Genomic DNA, 22,500 nt, shown 5'->3' with positions numbered 1-22,500 from the left:
TATCTATGTGTGACTTTTAACAGAGGTTGGCAATTACCCTCTTCTTCCCTTCAGAAATATCAGCTGATTTATATCTAATTAGGGTGACAGTGATCTTTTCTGCAGCATTTATTAATAACATTCAGGTTTGATCATGTTTTTGAGTCTGAAAGTGGAATTAACATCAGAGTTTTAAAGCTGAACGCCATATTTTCATGCTAAAGATAGAAAACATTTAAGAAGACATAATGAACCTTGTACCCTTTTTTAATCTTTAATCTTTACCACATGATCTGTGAATTGCAGTGAAAAATTCTAAATGTGGAAAATTTCTTTGAAGTCTATTTTAAACAAGTTATTTATCAACAGGCTACAGAAAATAGCACAATTAGGCAGTACCAGTCATATTGTAAAACATAGACAAAAATGACTAAGAATAAAAAAAAAGGTTTAACAAATATTTTCTTTGCCAACAAATATACCAATACTTTAAGCAGCAATTATTCTGGAAAAGGCCTATCCATTGACTGTATATGACTAGGATAAATTGGTTTATCACTGAATTCATTGTAGGTCAACAAAGTTACAGTCAGTGGGTGCATGCACGTTTGACTCTGTGGTGACCTTCTGTATTTTTCCATATATTGTCAACAGCAAATATTTACTTATTGAAACTGCACATCTTTCTAAATCTATCTCTATTGGTCCAACCCTTTTCTAATCCATTTACATGATAGGATGAGAGAGAAATGAAATGACTTTCTTTGGGGCTCTTGGATGAGGACGGCCCTGATAACAACATCCAATCAGCACCGTCCTCATATCGGGCTCACAGCTGATTGGCTTACTGGAGAAGGAAGAGGATGTCGGGACAGCAAAGATGTCCGCGCTCATTTGAAAACTTGCTGTGGCCAAATCCACAGATTGGCTCCTAGTAGTAGTTGTTTTAATGTTGGCACTTGAGACAACGTTGTGTTCTAGCAAGATCCATACAAAGGAAAGAAACGGACTCCGCGACAAGAGCCAGCCTTTTCCTTATTATCAGGTAAACGCCTGAATCCCTTCATGCTAACAGAAAGCTAGCCGAACATATATTAGCTAGGATGCTAACCGAACAGTTCACTTAAATGATACTTTGTAGGCGTTTGTTAGCTTACTAATGCTAACAGTACTTTTTACCCTGTCTTTAAGTCACAGCAAGGTATCAGACAACACGCAAGTCGCGCTAACACAATAACTGTCAAATATCGAGGTTGTTTATGCCCGAGTTTGAGCTGAAAGCTTAAAATTAGCTGTCACAGTGCAGCCTGTTAAAGTCAACAAATGCACATATCAGTATAGAAATTTATTTCTACGTGTATTATAGTTATCATAAATCATCGTTGCTATACCGGTACAGCATAGCGTTTTAGAGTTGGCAGTAACCAATGTTTGAGAGTGACTTATCTTTGCTAATTTATTCACTCCTAATCCACAATTGTTCTTACGATTGACATAGTCTAGACAGTGTTAACAACTACGAATCAAAACCGACTATTTTTAAAAGTTGAAGCGACAAATATGTTTTGAAATATATTTAGATGAAGTTGTATTTACGTATTGTGAATGTGGCTCACTTCAATACCTTATGATTTGAATGCAAAGCCAACGACAAATCAAACAGCTGCTATTTGACAGGTCTTAAATGTTTTACATGGGTGCATGTAAACATATTGAAATATAAATTCCAGTCTCCTCTGATTGGTTTGGTTGGTTTTGTTGGTTTAAGATATTGTTACCATCTCTAATAAACAGTTGTCACTTTAGATTTTGACTGAGAACAGCAGATTGGTCAGCTTATCTAGAGCTTAACTCGAGAACTACAGCTTTAAAAACCCACATCCCTCTGTTGCAAAAATTGATCAAATATAAATGTTGCGTCAAACCTTTGAATCATTTTGCATGATTTCTAACAGTAAAATACATTAGGACATCAAACTGAAAATCTTTTGAGTGTGCACCAGCCAGGCATTTACGGTCTTGTAAAAATCTTAGGACAAATAATCTGTTGTTGCAAAAGCACCAGGTGTAACAGTTCAATTATAAACTTTTTATTTTGCATGGATTTTATAATTTCATTTCATATCATTTTAATAATCTAATGATATCTAATCTAATCTAATTTTATCCAATCTAATCTAACCACATATTAAAGCCAGACACTTCATTGTGGCATAGCAATGACAGATGAAATCTTCCCTCTGAAGCTCTGTAGAAAATATTTAACAAATCATAAAATGAGTTTATTATGTTGATGAAAGCATTTTTCTTATATTCTGTTCATCTTCCCTTTTCACACTAGAAATAATGCTGATATCTGGAACTCATGTCGGAAGTCGTGTATGAAGAGACAGCCACGATGATTGCCGCAGGGGAATTGCAGTCGTTTGTCCCATTTGGCCGCGAGCACTGCAGGAACCATCCAAATGCCTTCAACCTGCAGCTTCGAGAGCTCCAGCCTGCCTCTGAGCTCTGGTCCTCAGATGGGGCTGCCGGCCTAGTGGGTTCCCTGCAGGAAGTCAGTCTGCAGGAGAGAGAGAGGGTGAGATTGTGTGAAATTACATAGCCTAAAATAATAGTATCTTTGTATCCCTGCTTTTGTTGAAATCCACAGTGGTGTCATTCCATTTAATGTTGACAAGAAAAAAATGTGTTTCTTCTGGCAGGAATGCTGGCAACTTAGGAAGGGATGCATCAGAGTCAGGGAGGAGGATGTGGAGTTTGAGGAAGAGCTCTATGCTGCAGGAACTGTGGTCATCTGGAGCCAAGGCAGTCGAACTCAAGCCTCCAGCGTGTACAAGGCTTTCACTGTTGATAGCCCAGTGCAGCAGGTTCGAAAATATACTTACTCAGTGCTATTGCTAGACACCAAGCTTTATCGATTTAATTCTTCTGCTTAAAGGCAGATCTGGAGACAATTTTACAAACTACCTATCATTTTGAGATAAAACATTTTAGTTTCCACTGGAAATTGCATTTATTTTTAGTAACAACTTCCCTTGGATAAAACAAATACCCTTAAAAAAACTAAATTACAGCGTGTAATTTTGGTAATGGGACTTCAATGGTGATACCAACCTTAATATTTGTATAGGCCTGTAAATAAATATCAGTCTTCACGTATAATATTGGAAATTCATGGTGGTTATGAGGCATTTCTCAAAACCAAAGCCAGAATTCCAAGAGCTTATGTCGTCTTTTACTCTTTCTGCAGGCCCTATGGTGTAACTTTGCTGTTCCCCAGAACAAGAAAGACGGTACTGTTTCCTTCAAAGCTTGGCATTACATTTCTGATGAAGCCCAGAAAATGAGATTTTCCTAACTTTTGTGTTGCTTTACAGAGGATGAAGTGGAGCAGACAGTGTGTATTGTCCAGAGTAGCTGCATCAATGTTCACACTGTGACCGGGAAGGATTTTATCTCACCTTTACCCTTCCAGGTGAGGGAACAAGAGACTCTTGGAGTTTACGCATCTGTGTATGTGCAAGTCCGTGTTAGTTGAATTGATAATGAACAGAAGAATATTAATCAGAAATTTTAAGAAGACCTTTTTGAAAAAAAGGGGGCATTCCATAGGACTGAACCACTGTGTTTGGGTTTGTTAAGATCCAAGATGTTGAAGAATACATGTAAACCTGAGGGTTCTGTTTGTGTGTATCAGCTGAGGGAGACCTTAAACACAACTAAAACAAAACATATCGGATCTTTATTGACAAGTAACTAAAATATGCTCTCTGTCTATCCACTGTTGTCTACTCAGGTCTCAGATGTCTGGGCGACAAAGTTTGGACTTTTATTGGAACGGAAAAACACAACAACTGATGCACAAATCAGCCCCCCTGGGTACGCACTAACTCTGGACACTGTAACATGCTTGGACACAAGTTAATATGATTTTCATAGTCAAACACCTATGCAAAAAGATCTCACTCACTCACTTGCTCACTTGGTCACTCACATGTCTCTGTATTTTTGAAGGCCACTGAGGCACTTGAATCTTTTTTTCCCTACAGGGAACCCTTGCCCACAGTATTTAGCATGTTGCATCCTCTTGATGAGATCGCACCAGTCATCTATAAACCAACAGGTAAAGCACTCACACACACCCTCTCTCATAATTTCTCACTGTGTTCATAATTAACCTTCATATTTTGACCTGACCTGAGTTTTGTGGTTTTCAGGTCTATTTGAAGGTTCCCGTGTTCAGTATGCATCTGACTCTAACATGAAGATTGTGTTCAGCTGCTGTCAGCCTTCCTTGGTTGTTTCTTATGACACTGTACAGGGAACACACTGCGTCTGGGCCCTGCGCAAGGTCACATATGATGTAAGGGATCACTCTTATACACACCCATAAACGAGAACAACACAAAATTTTTATCAGTCCCCAACCTCTAGCCTTTTGCCTTCACCAGGAGTGTTCTACGGTCCTGCGTTGTCCATCAGAGCCTGTTGGCACTCCATTGGGTCTGATGGCGTCAGGTGTCCTGACCTCTCACCTCCGAAATATCTCTCGCCTGGACTCCCCAGGTGGGAGTGGAACAACAGGAACAAGGTAATAAAAGTGTTAACCCTTAAAAGCCTCTCTGATCCCCTGATTATTTTCTGACCCCTCTTTGGTTTTTCTGTGCCTTTGCAGTTGCCCTGTGGGTACTGGCTCCCCTCTACATTACAGCGCTCTACACAACCACCCAAATAGGATCATGATGTCTTCACCAGGGATGCATTCCCGTGTTCATTCCCCCAGTATTTCTAATATGGCTGCACTTAGGTGAGTTTGATTAGGCAAGCATATTTGGAGGAGAGCATATTAACCTCAAATTAAATGAAATCCTAAGATAAAAGAACATTGAATGAGTTGCCTACGTTGCTTATTTGTATGCTCATTGTGCATCTTCTGCTGAAGGATTACAGAAATCTGCTCAATGACATGTAGTTTCATATTACTACTTGTGAAATAATAACTCTCTCCCGTCCCTTCTGTTTTTTTTTCTCTTCTACCACAGCCGTGCTCACTCTCCAGGCATGGCAGCTCCGTCCTTTTCCGGTGCAGCTCGATTCAACACGTCTTTCCATAGCCCTTCCCCCAGGGGGCACCATGGCCTGTTACCCTCTCCAAACAGCACTGTCAATGAGACGACTCTGGTGCCTGAGATGGAACCCATAATACCTGACCTCTGCATGGAGCAGCTGTGGAGTGAAACAGCCACAGCTGGCTGTCAAAGGTTAGAACCTGGTCTGATTCTTATTGAAAACAAGATTAGAGCCTACACAACATATCAAAAGTTTATTTTTGGTTGATGGTATTTCTTTATCTTCTTTTTGATTATTTATTTTAGTTCTAGGTATTTAAAGACACCTGGCTCACTGGTTATCTTTCGAATTTTGAGAGACATAACCTTTAGCAAATGCAAATAAGCACCAGAACATGCTCCCAAATATAAAAATGTGTCAGGAGCTCCATCAGTCACCAACTGTATCATCCTAGACAACTAATCATGTATCCTAATCTGTCTTCTAATACAGTCATTTTATACCTTTTATTAATGTTTAGACATCTTGAATGTCTATTAGCTCCACAGTAGACTGAAGTGAAAATATTCATCTCGGCAGCCTGACACAATTTTCCTTCCTTTCATGTTGACATCCGACAGAATCAAAAAGCATGAAACTTCACTTGCTTGTGTCTGCAGGGAGATGAGCAGCCAGGCGTCAAAAGTATTTCTGACCTCTGACCTCTGTGAGAACCATTACCTCTGTTTCCTGGTGGAGTCTCACCAACAGCTCAGGTTGGAAATCACAATGACTGATCTAAAGGACTTCACTTGCATTTTAGAAATTCTGCCATAAAACTTAAGATCTGTTTGTCTGGGAAGTCTCAAATATTCCCAATTCATGAGTATAATCTGAGTTAGAGAAACTGAAGGTAAGCCACCCATAACAGTTTGAATGTAACCCCCTCTGCACCTGTCATCTTTACATGTAAATAAACGTCTCTCTCATTCTTTTCACAGATGTGTAAAGTTTATGGAAAGCAACGATACATCTCAGCTCATCTTTGCTTCTGTCACAAGCATCACAGCCAAAGATGCAGAGCCTCTGCCGGTATATAAACATTTTGATAAGTCTCTTAGAAACAAACCATGCAATCTGCTTATTTATTCAGTATGTAACTGGCCTAATTTATATAATTTCACATCATTTCTGATCTTGAAAAATTAGAGCACTGCTCAGTAGAGATGGGTATTGATTGATTCCTTTATCAGTTCCTCTTGTGAATTATCTGTGTGCATAAAGTAGGCTTTACAAGTTTTCTGTGCCAAGTACAACATGTTATTGAGTTTCCAATTAAATAAATATGACATGACACTCTTTGTATAAAATGCTGTGCATTGACAAATGTTTTAACATGTTGGTGGTGTTTCCACCCTTGCATGATGTCATAGCACTGCACAAATTACTGTTTGCCATGTTAGTGTTCTTTTTGTTAATTTGAAGCCAAGCTTTCAGTAGCTTTGATCTCTGTCATAGTCTTGGAAATTCTGCTGCCAACTTATGAGTGTAACTGATGTGTGGCATGTCACATGATGCTGAAGTAAGGTCTGGCCACAACGTCGTAATGTAATGAATCTACAATGGAATCCTTAAGCTCAAAGGCTGATGATGTTGATGGATTGAACCATTTCTAGTCGATTCCTAACATGCACCAGTTACCGATATCTATCCCTGTTGCTTAGAAGGTTGTGCCAGCAGAAGTTAAATCTCAATGTTAGAGGCGGCTGGTAAAAGAGTAAGCATGGATAATGTTCAGATTTAAAAATATGGTCTGTTTACTGGGTTTCTTTGAATCTGCAACCACTTTGGTGAGTGATATAGAAATATCTGCTAATTAGGTTGCAGTAATGAGGCACACTCATCTGCTTTCACTGATATCTGTATGGATTTGTGGCTGTTTTTGGCAAATGGATGTATGTGAAGTTGTGAACATGCGTAGGAGGCGTCACTGTAGTCTCTTTAATGCTGCCGGATGTTTACAAGCTCCATCTGATATTATGTTTTTACTTGTTCACATTACTTAAAAAAAACATTGCGTCTATATTTAGCTGAGCTTAATCCCTGCCTCAAAGGACTTTGTTTAACACAGGAAATCCAAACAACCAGTTTCAAAGAAGGCCTTTCATTGAAGAGCTGTGCAGTGCAGAATGAATATATTTCAAAAAATGCATAACCTTTTTTTATCTTGTGCTCAAATTCTTTAAAATTGAAGGCCTTATCTCACTATCTGGTTTTAGTTAACTGGAATAATATTAATGCTTGGGTTTTTGTAATTGGCATAATTGTTTCTGAGGTAGTATTATCTGTATTATCCATAATGGTTATGAAATCACAAGATTATAAGAAAACACACAGCATAAAAAACAGAACAACAAACAAAAACCCTTATAGGACACGTTGAACAGAAACTCTAAATGAGAGTGGGGCACGTTTGTCTTTGCCTGATGTCATGAATTGATAATGGCATTGTAAAGCATCATCAGCGTCATGATAACAATGACATCTCAACATCTAAAGATGGGATACCCAATAAATCAATGGCTGTTAATGTTGTAAAGCTTTCTAGCACATTTTTAGACAGTTTTATGGACAGATTTTTTTAAGTTAAGAAATTAACTGATTCCCAGTTGCCATTCGTGTCTAGCATGTTTCTTATTTTTCTGGCCCACAGAGTATTGATGCCATGCTGGTTCTGGAGGCTTGTGGCAGTCTGGTGCTCTACACAGGAATCACCAGGGTAAGAATAAATCAAATATCAACACTTGGTGATGTCGGTACATAAAAGCAGATTGATGTGCAGCAGCCCATGATCTCTCTGTCTCTGGTTTAAAACTGACAGTTTCATTTTAGTGATTGCCTGTATTTCACAGAAATGTGATTTCTTTCTCCATATTCCTGTAGGTCAGTAAGGTGTTTGTCCCGGGCCTCCTGTCACCTACCTTCAACCTGACCAACCACATCTCTCACATCAGCACGCCCATTGAGAATGTCAGCACACCGGCTAATGCTGGTATTAGGCACATACAAAGGCTTGATGAGGTATTTCCATGTATTGTAATCTTTCTGTCCTTAATAACTGTTTTCATTTTGCCTAGTAATCTTTTTCTTAAGATGATTGGATTGCATTAATGTTTTGGTTTGAGATTCTCCCTAGTGCTTTTTGTATACAAATTGCAGAGCCGTATTTTCAGTTTTCTTTTATTGCGTCAAGTAATCTTTTGTTTGATACACAATATTCATAGCCTATGATTTTTCATCGTAGTAAAAATAGATGACTTATTCAGTTTCCTGTTTTGAAATTTTCAATTTTGCTGCTTGAAAATAATTCAATATTTAATTTTTGTCATTTTTTAAGCCTACCAAAAGTCCCCTCCTTAATTTTGCCTCACCTTTCTGTTTTTGTTCCTCTCCTCTAGGCTGTCATGCCCTCACCAGTGTCAGGGATGAGAGGTCCAAACATTAAACACCACGAAGCTTCTTTTTTGGAGGATTGTAGCTCACAACAAGCCACACCCTACATCCATGCCCTGCGGGACCCTGTTTGTAACAAGGTTACCCTGGTAGGTGTTTGTTTGTCTGATTGTATTTGTGTTTTTTTTTTGGAGGGAGAGCATTAAAGTAACTATACATATGTGGCATTTGCCTCTTTTTTTAAAATTCTTTTTTTATTGTGAAAGTCCAGGTCCACACAAACAATGATGATACATGTTATATCTCACATTTGACCATCTTTAGATGTACAATTGTATCCCACATTCAGCAAGCAGTCCAAAAGTGTGAGGTACCCATCTTACATCAACACTATCAGTAATATTTACATTTAACCTTTTTTTCTTTTTTTTTTTTCCAATGAAATAAGAACAAGAACACTAGGAAGTAACACACAATGGGGTAAATTTCAGTGGCATATAAAACCCTCTACAGAGGGAATATACAAATACAAAACAAAAAAAAAAAAACTCTTTTGAGCTGGAGTGATGAAAAACCTGATAGGGTTTTTCCTGCAAAATTCTCGCCAGGCGGTTGAACTTGAGGTTTTCCACTGTATCTCACATAGGTTTTCCCAATCTTCTTCCTTTAAAACAAAATATAATATAATTTGTGCTTTATTCCCATTATGGACTTAAAATGTGTCTTCAGTTGCATTTGAAACAGAAGGAAAGTCACATAATTGCCATAGGTTTTGCTAGATGAAATACAAAAAAATCCTGAACAGAATGTGATCTGACCTGTAGTTATTAAGAGGGATAACTAGGATTAGTTAATTGGTATGAATTCCTAACATATCAATTAAATAACAAGTTGTATTCCTGAAACTTGCTGTTACAGTGTATGGCTATTAGTTTCTGAAAACTTCTAAGAGACAAAAGCCCTCATAGTTTCCATTTATCCCACTGTCACGTTCATATATTTGAACTTGGTCCACACTGTGTACATATCTGCCCTCTGGACCCAGAATAGTTGACTTCTTATCGATAGATTTCTCAGCCCTGGGATACACACAAACTCAATAAGTATGTCATGGTTTCTGTCTTGCACTAAAGGTACTACACAGTGCCTCAAAAGTGCCTGCCTCTGTTCACTGATTTTTCACTTGGCCTCTTAATTTGACAATCTGAGGGCTATTAATTACTAATTCAGCTCACTGAAAGGGGTCCTTTATAAACACTGTCCATTCTTTGAAGGTTTTCAAAGCTACTTTATGAATAGTCAATAGGGATTTGTGATGGCTTGTCATCTCTATTGCAGTCTTTCTGGTATTAGTTAATGTGTGTGGTGATACTTTACAAATATGAGATATAAGCTGGAGTAAACAAAGGGAAAAGCAAGAGTTTTTTGAAACTGAAATAAAATCAGGGGTATTTTACCAGTGGATCTTAAATGTAAATACTGGGTGTTGCCTTTTTTGAGTGAATATACTTAAAAACATAATGACCCTTCTCTGAAACATGGAGTCACAACAACCAAAACCATTGGTTTAAGATGGATCTGCCAGTAATACCAATACAAGCTTGATGGTGTGTGTAGTTTGAAATGTTCAGGTATGTTAAATGATTGGCTTGAACCCAGGCTATGCAGTGACATCATTGATTGGGGTGATATAAAGTTTAATCTGATACAGTGTAGCATATGAGGCCATGAATGACTTCACTAACCAATTTGTTTTTCCATTTAGCTGGATCTGCTTATCTGTTGAGATGTTTCATACCCATTTCCTCTTGGTAGACAATCATTTCTTTTTTTCACTGCAGACATTTTGACACGTCATAGCCCAGGTGTAAATAATAAGATTAGTGAGAGCTGAGATCTATTTTGTCTCCTAATTTTCAGGGTCTTAGCCAGTATAAATGGCAAGTATAAGATTTACTAAAGATAGCCTTTTACTGTCTCACTATATCACCCTGTATCTTATGCTGTTATGAAACTGATCTGAGTTTGTTCTCTCTCTCTCTCTCTGTAGGAACTGAGCAGTGGCCCGATGCTGAGGATTTCAGTCCCAGAGATTGCTACCTCAGAGCTTGGTGAGAAATGTCACACAACCCACTTATTGAGCACCTCTGTGGATAGCATGCTGTATTTGTGATATAAGGAGATGTATTGCCACAGTTGTGGATAGTGATATTTTGTAGTCTATAATTGAAATTTAAACTTTTTGAATGAGACCAAGCCCACACAAGCCCACGTACATGCACGCACACACAGACAGCTGAGTCAGAGCAGTTAGGTCCTGTAAATTAGGTTTGAGAGCTGCCCTGCATTGTTGCTCAGTGACGTACAATCTTGATGTTTTAACAAGGCACTCTCACACATGCAGCCTGCAGCTGGTAACCACTGAGCCTCAACATGAAGGGAAGTTTCCATGTAGTGTTTTCTGCAATTTTTCCAGTTATCAGTTTTATTTTCTTGGTTGTTTGTCAAAGTTGCAGTATTGACAGACATGGTTTGACTCAGACCTATAGCATTTCTTTTGGAAATATGTTGCTGGAATAGCAGTATCATACTGCAGTAATAGGAGTTGAAAGATGTTTTTAGCTGACGTAGATGGATGGAAAATGTATTTGTGGGAAACCAAATTTCTTTTACACGATTTAATGTTTCATCTTTTTTATTTACATACAGAAAATCTAATTTTATACCACAGAAACTTTTGTTCCTCATTGGGTTCAGAAGCAAAACAGAAGCCAACATAAATGAACAAAAACTAAACAAAATAAAAACACTAGATGACAAAACAGTCCTTCATATCATTTGATCAGCACAGCAGTAGATCATCATCACTTTTCTTTAAATTAGAGTTGAGAAGTGTTTTGCTGCAAATGTGACTGTTTGAGTAGTTTTCTGTCATAAAAAGCCCTTTCAACTTATATAGACATTCTCTTAAATGACCATTTATTGCAAACTGGCAGCACATATCAATTGCTGTTCATTTGTCCTCAGCAAAACTAGTTGAAGCCTGAGATCATATAATATCAAGTAAAAATGTACTCACTTTTTAGTATATTGAAGCGATTCCCTGTCTTTTTTTCTCCCCCTGTCTAGAACTTATAGTTCAGCTGAGGAAAATATAAAAAAAACTAGGTCAAGTGTGATTTGACTTTAGCACTTCTAGTTAAGATTACTGCAAGACTTTGTACATACGTCTTAACCAAAAGTGTTTGCCCTAGTTACAACTCATCCAAAACGCAGCAGCCCATCTCCTCAGTGCAGAGAACATATAACCCCTGTTACAGCTTCCCCGACTTGGCTCATGATTGACTTCAGAAATGATTTTTGAGATTTTACTTTTGAATTTTAAAGTACGCTCTAGACTTTCATCCAAGTACATTTCAGATCTGCTCCATCCCTATGTGATCAGGTTGGCAGTCTTTATCCTCTTTTAAATTTCTTTTAACTCATTTTTAGCAAAGTGTTTCGACAGGAGATGTCATTTCGGAGTGTTTTAATCCTTAAATGATGCTGTTGTTCCTTGTTAAACAGTATAACCAACAGTGTTCTGAATTTTTTAAAATCTATTAATCTCTTTCTTTTGTTGTTTACATTTGTCCAATGGTGTGCGCTCTTTTATCTATCGGTGGTTTTCAGCCTTTTTCATTGATTATATGTGTTATTTTTGTGACTTAAATCTTGCCCTCCTCGCATTTCCCTTTAATGTGTATTTCACAAAGCACTTAGTAAGCATGTTTTGAAAAGAGTTATAATGAAATGAGTTTTTAATTATTTTTTTGTTCTTGGGTCTGTCAAGATCAGCCCATGATCCTGTAAGTTCTTAATCTCCTCCAGCTTTGTAAAAGCTCATATTTTAACACACCCATGAATCTCTGTATGCACAACTCTTTCTGGCTTTTGTGTGTCTACCTTTACCTCTCTCTCATGCGTTACATCCCATTATTTAGTAATCGATCCTTCAGACAAGGCGCTAATGAAATGGCATTTATCCACCTCTTCACTGACCTTTCCCACTGTGGATGTCCAATTAAGATAGCCTGCTGACGTTGATTAGTAATTTGATTGTTCAGAGTCGTAAGAAGACACATTAACTGGTTCTTTTCTAATTTCCTTTTAAAGGTTTTTATGATGTTAATGAGAAGAAAATATCTTGCAACAGGACGAAGTTCATGTAAAAATGATGTGTCACAATTTAGCAATGTAGTTGCCTTTTTAAAGTGATATTCAAGCATGTTAGATGTTGAGCAAGGAGAGTGAGACCTATTCTCATTTACTTTGAGCTTCTATTCATTTGTCAGCAAAAATCTGTGATCTTTGTGATTCGAGCTGGTCCAGTGGTTAAAATGCAACATAAAATTCTCTGTAAGTTTTTAGATGGCACCAGAATAGAAATTAAAAGCTCAGAGTTGTAGCATTTAAAGTGATGATACTGGCTAATAATATGGTGAAATGTGTGTGATTTTTTGGTTCTCTTTGAATGAGTAAAATTTACAACCTTCTAATTTATGTTTCTTACAAAATGTGTGTTTTGGAAATGAGGTTGTTAAAGGTAATTTCCGGTTTGTAGGATTATGGAAGGCAGCTCATTCATGAAGACTTAAAAAGAGATGTCCATAGAACAAACAGATTAGAATAAGATTTCAGAACAAGACTTTTTCTGAATAAAATGTATTACATTTAGAAACGTGAAAAGGAGAAACTTGCTTGTCTAAAGGTGTAATATCATTGGTTATTGTTGTTAGTTATTTCCTGCTGCCACACAATGAAATTGCATTTTGTGTTTTCACCTTATTTCTATCTTTTTGTTTTCCTGGTTTCAGTAAGAAAATGTCTCCAGGCTGTCCGCTTCATCCTACCAAAGGAAGCTGCCATGAAGGTTTGTAAGATAAGTTTTAAATTCCTGGGAATAGTGCTACTGAATCTAAACAGCCAACACCACTTCTCTCCCTTGCAGTGAATGAGTGTGATATGATGAACTTTTTCTGTAATCTGTTTTCTATTTCTCTGCAGGTGCTGGTGAAGTGGTACAACATTTACAATGCCCCAGGGGGCCCCAGTGCACACACAGAGTGGAACCTGTTTGTCACATGTTTCATGACACTGATGGGCTACAACACTGAACGCCTCACCTGGAAACAAAACGTGAGTCAACTGTGAATGTTTTTTTCAGTTCTTAGCCTGTCAAATCTCATTAAACTTCACATGTCCTGACCTTGCCCTCTGTTTAATGCAGCTTCATTTTGAAGTGCCTCTTTCTCCAGTGATTGCAGCCAAGAAGGCCCGCCCATCTGATGGAGGCTCTGATGAGGTCTGTCACTATACTAATGTGATGTCAACATAAGCACATGGTCGTTGTTGCTGCTAATTCAAGATAGCTTTTAGATCTGTAAGCTCCGAGGGATATTTTCATTTCATTTACGTATTAAACCAAAATTGAAACAAAGTAGGCCACAACACTTTAAATTAGGGCTGGGCGATTATGGTTAAAAGATGAATCCTGATTATTTTGAGTGATATTGATATCACAATTAATATACACAATTATTCATTTATTAAAAAACTTCAGTACTGATTTAAGTACAACTTTAAAGAACCAGCAAGTGGCACATACAGTATTATTGATACACATAAGTCACACACACACTCGCTGTGGCTGCACATGGAACACAGAAGAGCTATGAAGCACAGGAACTTGCATACATCTACACTGTGTGGCATATTAATTGTTTTTCTTCGATTATATTGTTTTTATGATTGTCAGATGGCAAAATTGAAATCACAATTAAAATCAAATTAATTGTCCAGTCCTACTTTAAATCAGGGGTCTGCATCCTGCTGCTTTTTGATGCATTTGTAGTGGCTCCTTTTAGCTTAAAAAAATATTATTGAAATAAAGAATTTTTTATTTTTCCTGCAGAGGGTATTGACTATTAAAGACATATAAATGATATCTAAATGAACATTACATCTCTCCTTTTATCGCTTTGCATGTTTCCCCTCTGAAGGATTGGGAATATTTGTTGGGGTCTCATTACCACCGTCAGATGAATTCCCAGCCAGTCTGCAGACCAGTGGACTCTTGTAGCTCCAACAACTCTCTCAGTCCAGAGACTGAGGGCATGTCCTCTGTGAGTAACTCACTCTGGGGCAATTCAGGTCTAGATTTATTGAAAATGCAGTACAATGTGTATGAGAGACTTTTTAAGTACAATCAGGTGTAGATTTATCTCTGTTTGAACCCACATAACATATGTTGTTTCCTCTTTCCCTTTCCTTAATTTTTTGGTGTAGGTGTCCTCTCCCTCCAGTCCATCCCTGAAGCTGGACAGTTCAGCCCCTCTCTTCCCTCACATTCCTGCTCTTTTCTACGTCCTCCATCTGCTCTATCAGGAGCTGCAGCTCGACGAGCTGCAAAGAGCAAGAGCCTCTTCACTGGTCTGTCTGCTGCAACAGCTAGCCAGGTAACCACACAAGCTGTGTTTGTACAGTTTTTATGGGTTCATGAGCTAATGCCATAGAAAATTAACACAATGAAACTAGCACAGGCTGACGAAGAGAGTTATCAGGATTGTGCATTTATAAATTAGTATGAAGACCAACAACAGAAAACTCAACATGAGATAAAAATCCAAGCACAGTTTATTTTTAAAGCGAATGCTTGCATGTAATCACAGCTCCTAAGTGTTTCTGCCCCTTAGCAATGAACTTTAATGGGTTGTCAAGTGAAAACTGTGATTGGTGACAATGACAAAAAACAGAATAGGTGGAGTGCTACTGTTAAGCACACTTCACAGTAATTGGCCTGTGGTGGTTAGTATGTAGGCTGCTGTAAAGTGCTTTTTTTAGTGCCTGCTTTACCTGGCTAACTCTTTTAGACAGAGTGATGATCCAGACAGGTTTAAAGCCTTAAAAACAAATATAGTCTTTACACTGTTACCTTAGAAGGAAATTTGATTTGGTCCCCCCCTTACCATCACCATTTTATTTGGACAAAATCTTATCTCTCAATGTAGTGGTGAATCTTTCCAAAAATTCTAAATTATTAGAGCACTTGGCACATTTAAGAGGATTCAGTTGATTTTGTTGTTTTGGCTGTTACCTGCAAAGTCATCATTACGCTCTACATGTCGTTGAATAGAGCAATCATAAGGAGACTTAGATAATTTTCCTTATCAAAAAGAACATTGAAAATGATGGCATCGAGCAAATTTTGTTGAATTTGTAAACTGTACAGGTCTATTGTACATTGAATTTGAGTAGAAGTTCTCTGAAAATATACTGACACTATCCCCGAGACATGCACTGCTGCCATTTCTGCAAAAGAGGGACGTTCCAAATGTTAAAGTAAAGTGGATTAAAACAATAGAACTCACTTTATCTGATATTTGTTATGCTCAGAGAAACTATCTGCATGTTCATGAAAATGAAAAGAATGAAACCTTGCACAGATGCTTATTTTTTGGCAAAAGCTGAGCACATTTTACATTTGCTCATTTACTGTTTTTACGGTTTTGACACAAAGAGCCACTTGAAACTTGTGCGTACTTGAGGCTTGGAACTGCAATTAAAAACTATTGATTATAGGATGTAAAGCAGAATGGTAATGAGTCACGGCTTTTAATTCTCCAGAATATGTTTAATAGCTTCTAAAAAGACATGAAATGCCACAGAGGCTCTTTGAGATTGTAGAGCTGTTTTTAGATTTGATTCAATACTCTGGTGTTAATTTAGTAGGGCAGGAAATGAAACTGGGTACAAGGTACAACAAATAACCAATTAATAAAAGATTAAAGACTTAACTCTGGTGGTGTTTAATAAAGTAGAATGTCATCCATCAAAACCCCCTCAGCATTTGGACTTTGTTTCAGCATGGATAACTGTTTGTACCCATGCATAGGAAGCCACTGCTGTATATGAATTCAAATAATCTACAAGTAATTTTGTCCTTGTTTTCAGAGACCTCCAGTTGGAAGAATACGTGGATCTGTACTGGAGAGATTACCCTTCACTGATTAGCGGCTTCAATGAGACCTGCCTCATAGACCAGGGTCAGTCCCTTTTCATTGTCCAATAACAGAATCAAGTCTGGAAATGGGCGAGACATAAAGCTGAAGTAGGAAGGGGAGAGAAGGGTCTGCTGCTAATAATGGCGGCTTCTGCAGTCTGAGGTTCAAAGTATGTCTGGACTTACTTACAGTTAACTCTGAAGTAGAGAATAGGAACAAGGTTTGGACAGCTTGGCAAGAAAATTAGTTTTGAGTTTTCATTTGTTTAAAAAATGCTCATTCAGCTTAAGGATCAGCATTGATTGGTTATGACACCACGTCCCTTTGAAAAGTTGTATTTGCTGTAGTTGCCTTTTTGTAAATGTTTAAGAACTCGTTTTTATTCAATTACCAACATCATTCATGTCAAATCTTCCTCTCTTGTTCTCTTTCTCCAAAATGATCATCATGATGGTTTGATATCCCACTATCATCCCCTTTTATTATTTTTCAACCCCTGTTGTGCCTTGCACTCTCCTTATCTCATTTTTCCTCACCTCTACTTCCATTTTTCTCTCCTCTCCTCAGACCAGTTCAGCCAGATGCAGCGCCCATCCTACCTGAGGGCAGAGCCTCCCTGTGTGCTCAGCTGGCTCAGTAGTTGCCTGAGAGGAGGGGGTGTCTCACCTTTTCCCTACCTGCCAGGCATCTGTCAGAGGACCAGACTGCTGGTTTTGGTACAACTAAATATCAGTGTTTCTCACTTTTTCCTGATTTTTTCTGATACTAATCCATATCGCATGGCTAACATTAACGTGACTCCCCTTTCACAACAGTCAAATTTGTACATCATCCTTTTTGTCAGTACAGCCAATGATAAAAGCTATAATGCAATACTTGTGAACACAGAGTACCTACTAAATCAGACATCCATTCCTGGCCTCAAAGATCAAGCAAACCATAAAATATCATAATTTTAATGGAACAATATCACAGAAGACACACGTTATGTAATTACGCAGTCTTTCAAAGGTTTAACTGATGTTCTGAGTGTGTTTTGTGTTTGACGTTACTGTAACTCTCAGTCATTATTTCTAAACTTCCTTTATGTTGTGTGAATCAGAGAGAGGACAGAGACAGTGAAGCCACAGAGTTCAGCTTTTGATGAGACACAGATCAGATAATCTATTAGTGTAATGTGTTTATGACTTCTTTCTGAACATCAAGACTAATTAGGGCACAGTTATAGCTGGAGATGAGCAAATTCTTGTGCGTACAGTGCTGATGGTTCCAGCCATCACATGCTAAGGAAAGAGAGGCACGTTTCCCGGTCTAATTATGTCTACAAATCATGCCAGAAGTGATTATAAGTAAGACAAAAATGACAGCAGCAATAGGAAAAAGAAACAGATCTAAAGTTAGATTCAAACATGATGAACACATGAGTAGGAGGTACCGAGCAGAATGTGAAAAGGCCCTGGTGTAGTACAGCTATCCAGGGATCAGGAGAACATTAAATTGTTGCATATATAATGCTAAGTCCAGTTTGGAGGAAGAACACTTCGCAAACCTGGTCAGTCAGATATTTATATTCTCATTATCTACAGTTCTTTAGTTTTTACTTCAGGCCCATTGTTACTTTATCTGTCAAACATCTTAAAAATATATTGTTACATTCTTTTTAAGTTTTAATTTGCTGGTTTGTTTTGAACCTGATTCTCATCATTTGAACATCTATAAAAGAGCAGTGTTTTCATTTATAAGCCACATTGTTACAACCTAGAAACAAAACAGTGTGAATTCAAAAGTCTTTTTATTTGTTGATTGAGAGGCTTCCTGGTCTTCGTGTGATAATTTACTTGTGCTGATGATTGATCACTTACAGTTTTAGTTCCCCAAGAATGTTCAAATGTGTTCATGATAAAAATAAAACGTAGTTCCTAGTAGTTCGAAAATTACTGTCATTTAATTGAGTCAGGGGTTCTGTGGTGTGTATTTGTTTGCTTTTGTACTTACAATTTTCTCTTCCTTTTTGTTTTTACCCCCTCAGAGTTACGCTTTATACATTCTACGAGATGAAAAAGCAACTTCAACAGATGTTTCAAAGTACCTGACCAAGCTCTCTGCAGGTGTGTGTGTGTGTGTGTGTGTGTGTGTGTGTGTGTGTGTGTGTGTGTGTGTGTGTGTGTGTGTGTGTGTGTGTGTGTGTGTGTGTGTGTGTGTGTGTGTGTGTGTGTGATTTTGTGTACACCAGGCTTGAGGTCATTTAACATTGCTTTGATTGCACCTCGGGACTGTGAGTGTTTCTGACTAAACCCTTCAAACTGTGTTTGTGTGTGTGAATTTGCTTGTGAACATTTATTGACAACCAGCCTTTTTAGCTGCCGGTCACATAGTTTCCTGCCCAGTAAATCAAAAAGAACAGAGGTTTGCAGTGACGCAGGTTTTCAAGTCACCTGATTTCATCTCTTTGTTTACTCTTTAACAAAGAGCCTGATACAGTGTTGAAGTGACAGCACTTGCTGAAGGTGTTTGATCTGCCTCTTTTCCGCTCCCATAGAATTGGTCATTGATTTTTTGGGTGGTAAGAGAGGACCTGGACTTCCTTCCTTTTAGGTTCATGTTTGCACTTTTTTTACAGACAAAACAATATAAAACAAAAAAATAATGTCTCCCTGCATAAACATGTCTTTTTATGAAGATCTACATATCACCATTATTCAACAGCAGTAAATTTTTTTGGTGAGAAATTTTTAACAATCAGTCAGTGCAGCTTGGAAAATATCGTAGAATAGTCAAGAGTTGTGAAGAAAACAATGAGCAGAGATTGACATCTCACAAATGGGAGAACAGATGAATAAGCCTGTTAACCTTCTCCCCCTGCTGTCTGCCTCTGAGTTCATTTTCTCTCATCCTCTGTTTTCTCAGGCCAGAGGTCCTGTGCCAGTGAACCACACTTAAGAAGGTAATTACAGAAAAGAGTGCAAGAGTAAAATGATGCTGTTGATATGATATTTTGGATTAACTACAATAGGAGACAGTTGTAATCTTGTAAGTTTTTGATTTGTTTGCAATCAGTGCAACTAATGCACTTTTTTATACCATTTAAGTAAAATTAACCAATTATGCAGTATTTATATTATTCCCACTTTAAATTCTTGAACAAACGTTTCCTTTAAAAGAAACTGAAGCTTATATTGTTTGTAAAATCGCTTCCCGGGAGACAAAGTCTGCTCTTTGACTTTTCATTGCTGAGTTTGTTGGTGCATTACTGCCACCTGTTGATTAGTTAAGCAAAATAAAGAAATCTGCTTTGAGATGAATGTTTTTGTATTATTAGAAACAGACCCCACCAACAAAAAGTGTTTCAGAGTTTGTTTAAGGACTGTTTTGAAGTTGATTGCTCCAATTAATATTCCTGTGATCTCTTTAGACAGAGCAGTGCAAAGGTACAATTCTCCAGTAAGACTCTCTCGGAGCAGCTTGTTGTCTGGCTCACCTCAGAAGGTAAGACGAGCAAGTCTCGTTGTAGAAGTGCCGTCTACGCATCTTATTTTCCACTGGGCATAGCCATCATCATAGACAGTTTTAAGTTGAATCCTGTCATCACCAGCAGGACAACAGGTTAGGAATGTGATCTGTGCAGGAAGTTTTATCTTTAACAACTTTATCTTTTAACAATTAGGAGGCAAGCTTCACATCATTTGAGCTTGAAGAGTATAGATATACAGATTGCAAAAAGCTTTAAACATACAACTCTTGTGAAATTAAATTGACTTGACCACCTGCAGCATCTGCATTGAGGCATAGGATATTGTTGTTGTCCCTAAAACCCCCCCCCAACCTTTTATGGTTTAGGTTTCACTCTGAAGGACCTGGAGTCGGTCCCCTTTGGCGTGGCTTTGCCCATCAGAGAAGCGATCTACAGCTGCAGGGAGCAGCCATGCTCTGATTGGTCAGAAGAGGTCTGTCTATTGATCGGGCGCCAAGATCTGACAAAACAAGCTCACAAAATGACCCTGGCCAAGAGCAAAGCTGTGAGTATGAAGTAATTTGAATCCAAGATCAGGTTACCTGTTGTCTCATTTCAACTGTCTCTGAAACTTTGAATCAAACCAAAATGGCTTCAATATTTAAATATTTTACAGTCACCAAATAAGGTTTTTTTTAGCATTGTGTGAAAATTTAAAAGGTGTTTTTTGTCTGTTGGTCTGTATATCCAGTCTGTAGGTTCAGGCCTGTCCTTGGAACCCCCTGCAACCACAGAAGCAGATGAGGAGGAAGATGGGATGTCTGACATAATCCAAGAGGTAACACTGTTAACCAGTTTGTCTACCTTCAATATAAAGACATTTTTTTATAACCTCAAATTGTTTTCATAAAAAACCTCTGGATATAACATAAATGTTATATAATCAGGACCTCCTTGGTGTTGACATGTCCTTCTCTCCAGGTCACAGGACTTATCTGGAGTCAGGATTTGAGGGTCCAGGAGGTCAGAAGGCTCTTGCAGAGCTCCAGACCGGTCCGGGTCAGCGTTGTTCAGTTACCTGAAGTTTCTGATCACGAGTACATAGAGGAGAAAGAAAACAAGTAAGTGTTATATATGTGAAGCATTATTGCCTTTTATCCTATCACCTGTCAAAACACAACTGCCACTCCATATGACCCATAGTGTTGCAAATGGCCCCAATATTTTAACATGTACTCCTTTTGAAATCATTCGGGTGTCTACAGTCATCATGGATAGCTCGAAGTTGCTGTTAACTATTTGTAAATTTGTTTCTCCAAGGCTCCTGCAATTATGTCAGAGGACCATGGCTCTTCCTGTTGGTAGAGGTCTCTTCACCCTTTTCTCTTATCATCCGGTCCCGACTGAGCCTTTACCTGTCCCAAAGCTGAACCTGACAGGTATTGAAATAATGTAATCTGAATACTTTCTTGGCATTATGCCAGTAAAGTTAAGGAAGATGTGAAATCTTCACTATGAGTAAAGAAAAACTCCTCTATTATGTATTTACTGTACTCCCGTCTCTAGAAATACTGTAGTTGTGATTTTTTTTTTTAAATACACATATTTTCTTCCACAGGTCGTGCCCCCCCTAGGAACACTATGGTAGACCTGAACAGTGGGAATATAGATGTTCCTCCGAACATGACGAGCTGGCCCAGCTTCCATAATGGAGTAGCTGCTGGGCTCAAAATTGCTCCTGCTTCACAGGTCAGTTAAAGTCTGACTTTGTGCTTTTTTTTAGATGCAGCTGCATTTGATTACTCACTGGGTTCCAGAGTCTGCCCTGCTGGATTTCTATAGAGTGTTTGCACTAACGTCACGATTTGGGTAGTTACCTAGATGTGCGGCCACATTGAAGGTACATAAATGTAAACATTGAATGGGCGGGGATAGAAATGTGTGTAAATTATAACTATGAATTGGAAAAATGCACCAAGCACACTGAAACTTACAGTGAAGGACTCAGCAAGAAAAAGATGGAAATTTGGAAAAATTACGCCTAATAAGTGGGAGACACTCATAAGAGAAGTTAGCATCTTTATCATCATCTACCCAAAGGTATGAAAACATAAATGCTGCCACTATATTTTTCATTGGAAATTGGGGTCTACAGGATAACTTATATTCTTTTGGGAGAGGCTCACTTCCTGGCACATTAAAAAAAGACCCCTGGAAGATTCTGAGTTCTACTTATGCACTATTTACTGCTGTGAATAACCTCTCAATCAAAGTTATAGTCAATTATGATATATTTACTTTTACGAAAGTGTAACTTTAAGATGCCATTAAGTTTTATTTGCACTCCTCATGGCCATCTGCCATAATTTTTGGTAGTTAAGCATGTGAAATGTTTTTTTTTTGGTTAGATTAGTGCAGCAAAAAATGCGGTTGTAATTTACCTTTTTATATGGTTTTATATGGTACAATAAACTTGTATACCGGCGAGCTCCATTCTGTTCTGCTGTGAGAGTGCCTCCGACA

General features: G+C 38.1%; 1 protein-coding gene across 1 annotated transcript in view; it reads left to right on the top strand.

The window, feature by feature from the left end:
- Window positions 1-806: 806 nt before the first annotated feature.
- The window catches only part of anapc1 (anaphase promoting complex subunit 1), a 45,970-nt gene continuing 24,276 nt past the window's right edge, over window positions 807-22,500 (top strand). The window contains exons 1-32 of the mRNA XM_074675573.1: window positions 807-1,024; window positions 2,321-2,560; window positions 2,685-2,849; window positions 3,233-3,275; window positions 3,360-3,457; window positions 3,779-3,861; window positions 4,032-4,105; window positions 4,200-4,345; window positions 4,434-4,573; window positions 4,658-4,789; window positions 5,025-5,243; window positions 5,712-5,807; window positions 6,033-6,123; window positions 7,745-7,810; window positions 7,975-8,112; window positions 8,490-8,633; window positions 10,535-10,595; window positions 13,341-13,396; window positions 13,531-13,662; window positions 13,754-13,828; window positions 14,526-14,648; window positions 14,812-14,981; window positions 16,477-16,568; window positions 17,094-17,242; window positions 18,556-18,634; window positions 19,434-19,470; window positions 19,939-20,012; window positions 20,364-20,542; window positions 20,729-20,815; window positions 20,959-21,098; window positions 21,298-21,416; window positions 21,596-21,726. Of these exons, the coding sequence (XP_074531674.1) occupies window positions 2,345-2,560; window positions 2,685-2,849; window positions 3,233-3,275; window positions 3,360-3,457; window positions 3,779-3,861; window positions 4,032-4,105; window positions 4,200-4,345; window positions 4,434-4,573; window positions 4,658-4,789; window positions 5,025-5,243; window positions 5,712-5,807; window positions 6,033-6,123; window positions 7,745-7,810; window positions 7,975-8,112; window positions 8,490-8,633; window positions 10,535-10,595; window positions 13,341-13,396; window positions 13,531-13,662; window positions 13,754-13,828; window positions 14,526-14,648; window positions 14,812-14,981; window positions 16,477-16,568; window positions 17,094-17,242; window positions 18,556-18,634; window positions 19,434-19,470; window positions 19,939-20,012; window positions 20,364-20,542; window positions 20,729-20,815; window positions 20,959-21,098; window positions 21,298-21,416; window positions 21,596-21,726 (3,555 nt within the window). The 5' untranslated portion in view covers window positions 807-1,024; window positions 2,321-2,344. The remainder of the gene's footprint in view (window positions 1,025-2,320; window positions 2,561-2,684; window positions 2,850-3,232; window positions 3,276-3,359; window positions 3,458-3,778; window positions 3,862-4,031; window positions 4,106-4,199; window positions 4,346-4,433; window positions 4,574-4,657; window positions 4,790-5,024; window positions 5,244-5,711; window positions 5,808-6,032; window positions 6,124-7,744; window positions 7,811-7,974; window positions 8,113-8,489; window positions 8,634-10,534; window positions 10,596-13,340; window positions 13,397-13,530; window positions 13,663-13,753; window positions 13,829-14,525; window positions 14,649-14,811; window positions 14,982-16,476; window positions 16,569-17,093; window positions 17,243-18,555; window positions 18,635-19,433; window positions 19,471-19,938; window positions 20,013-20,363; window positions 20,543-20,728; window positions 20,816-20,958; window positions 21,099-21,297; window positions 21,417-21,595; window positions 21,727-22,500) is intronic.

This window comes from Halichoeres trimaculatus, unplaced genomic scaffold (genome assembly GCF_033239565.1).
Source record: "Halichoeres trimaculatus isolate MK-OKI-2021-1 unplaced genomic scaffold, fHalTri1.1 fHalTri1_scaffold_8, whole genome shotgun sequence".
Classification (NCBI taxonomy): Eukaryota; Metazoa; Chordata; class Actinopteri; order Labriformes; family Labridae; genus Halichoeres; species Halichoeres trimaculatus.
Note: the sequence above shows the minus strand (reverse complement) of the source record. Positions and strands in the feature narration are given on the sequence as shown.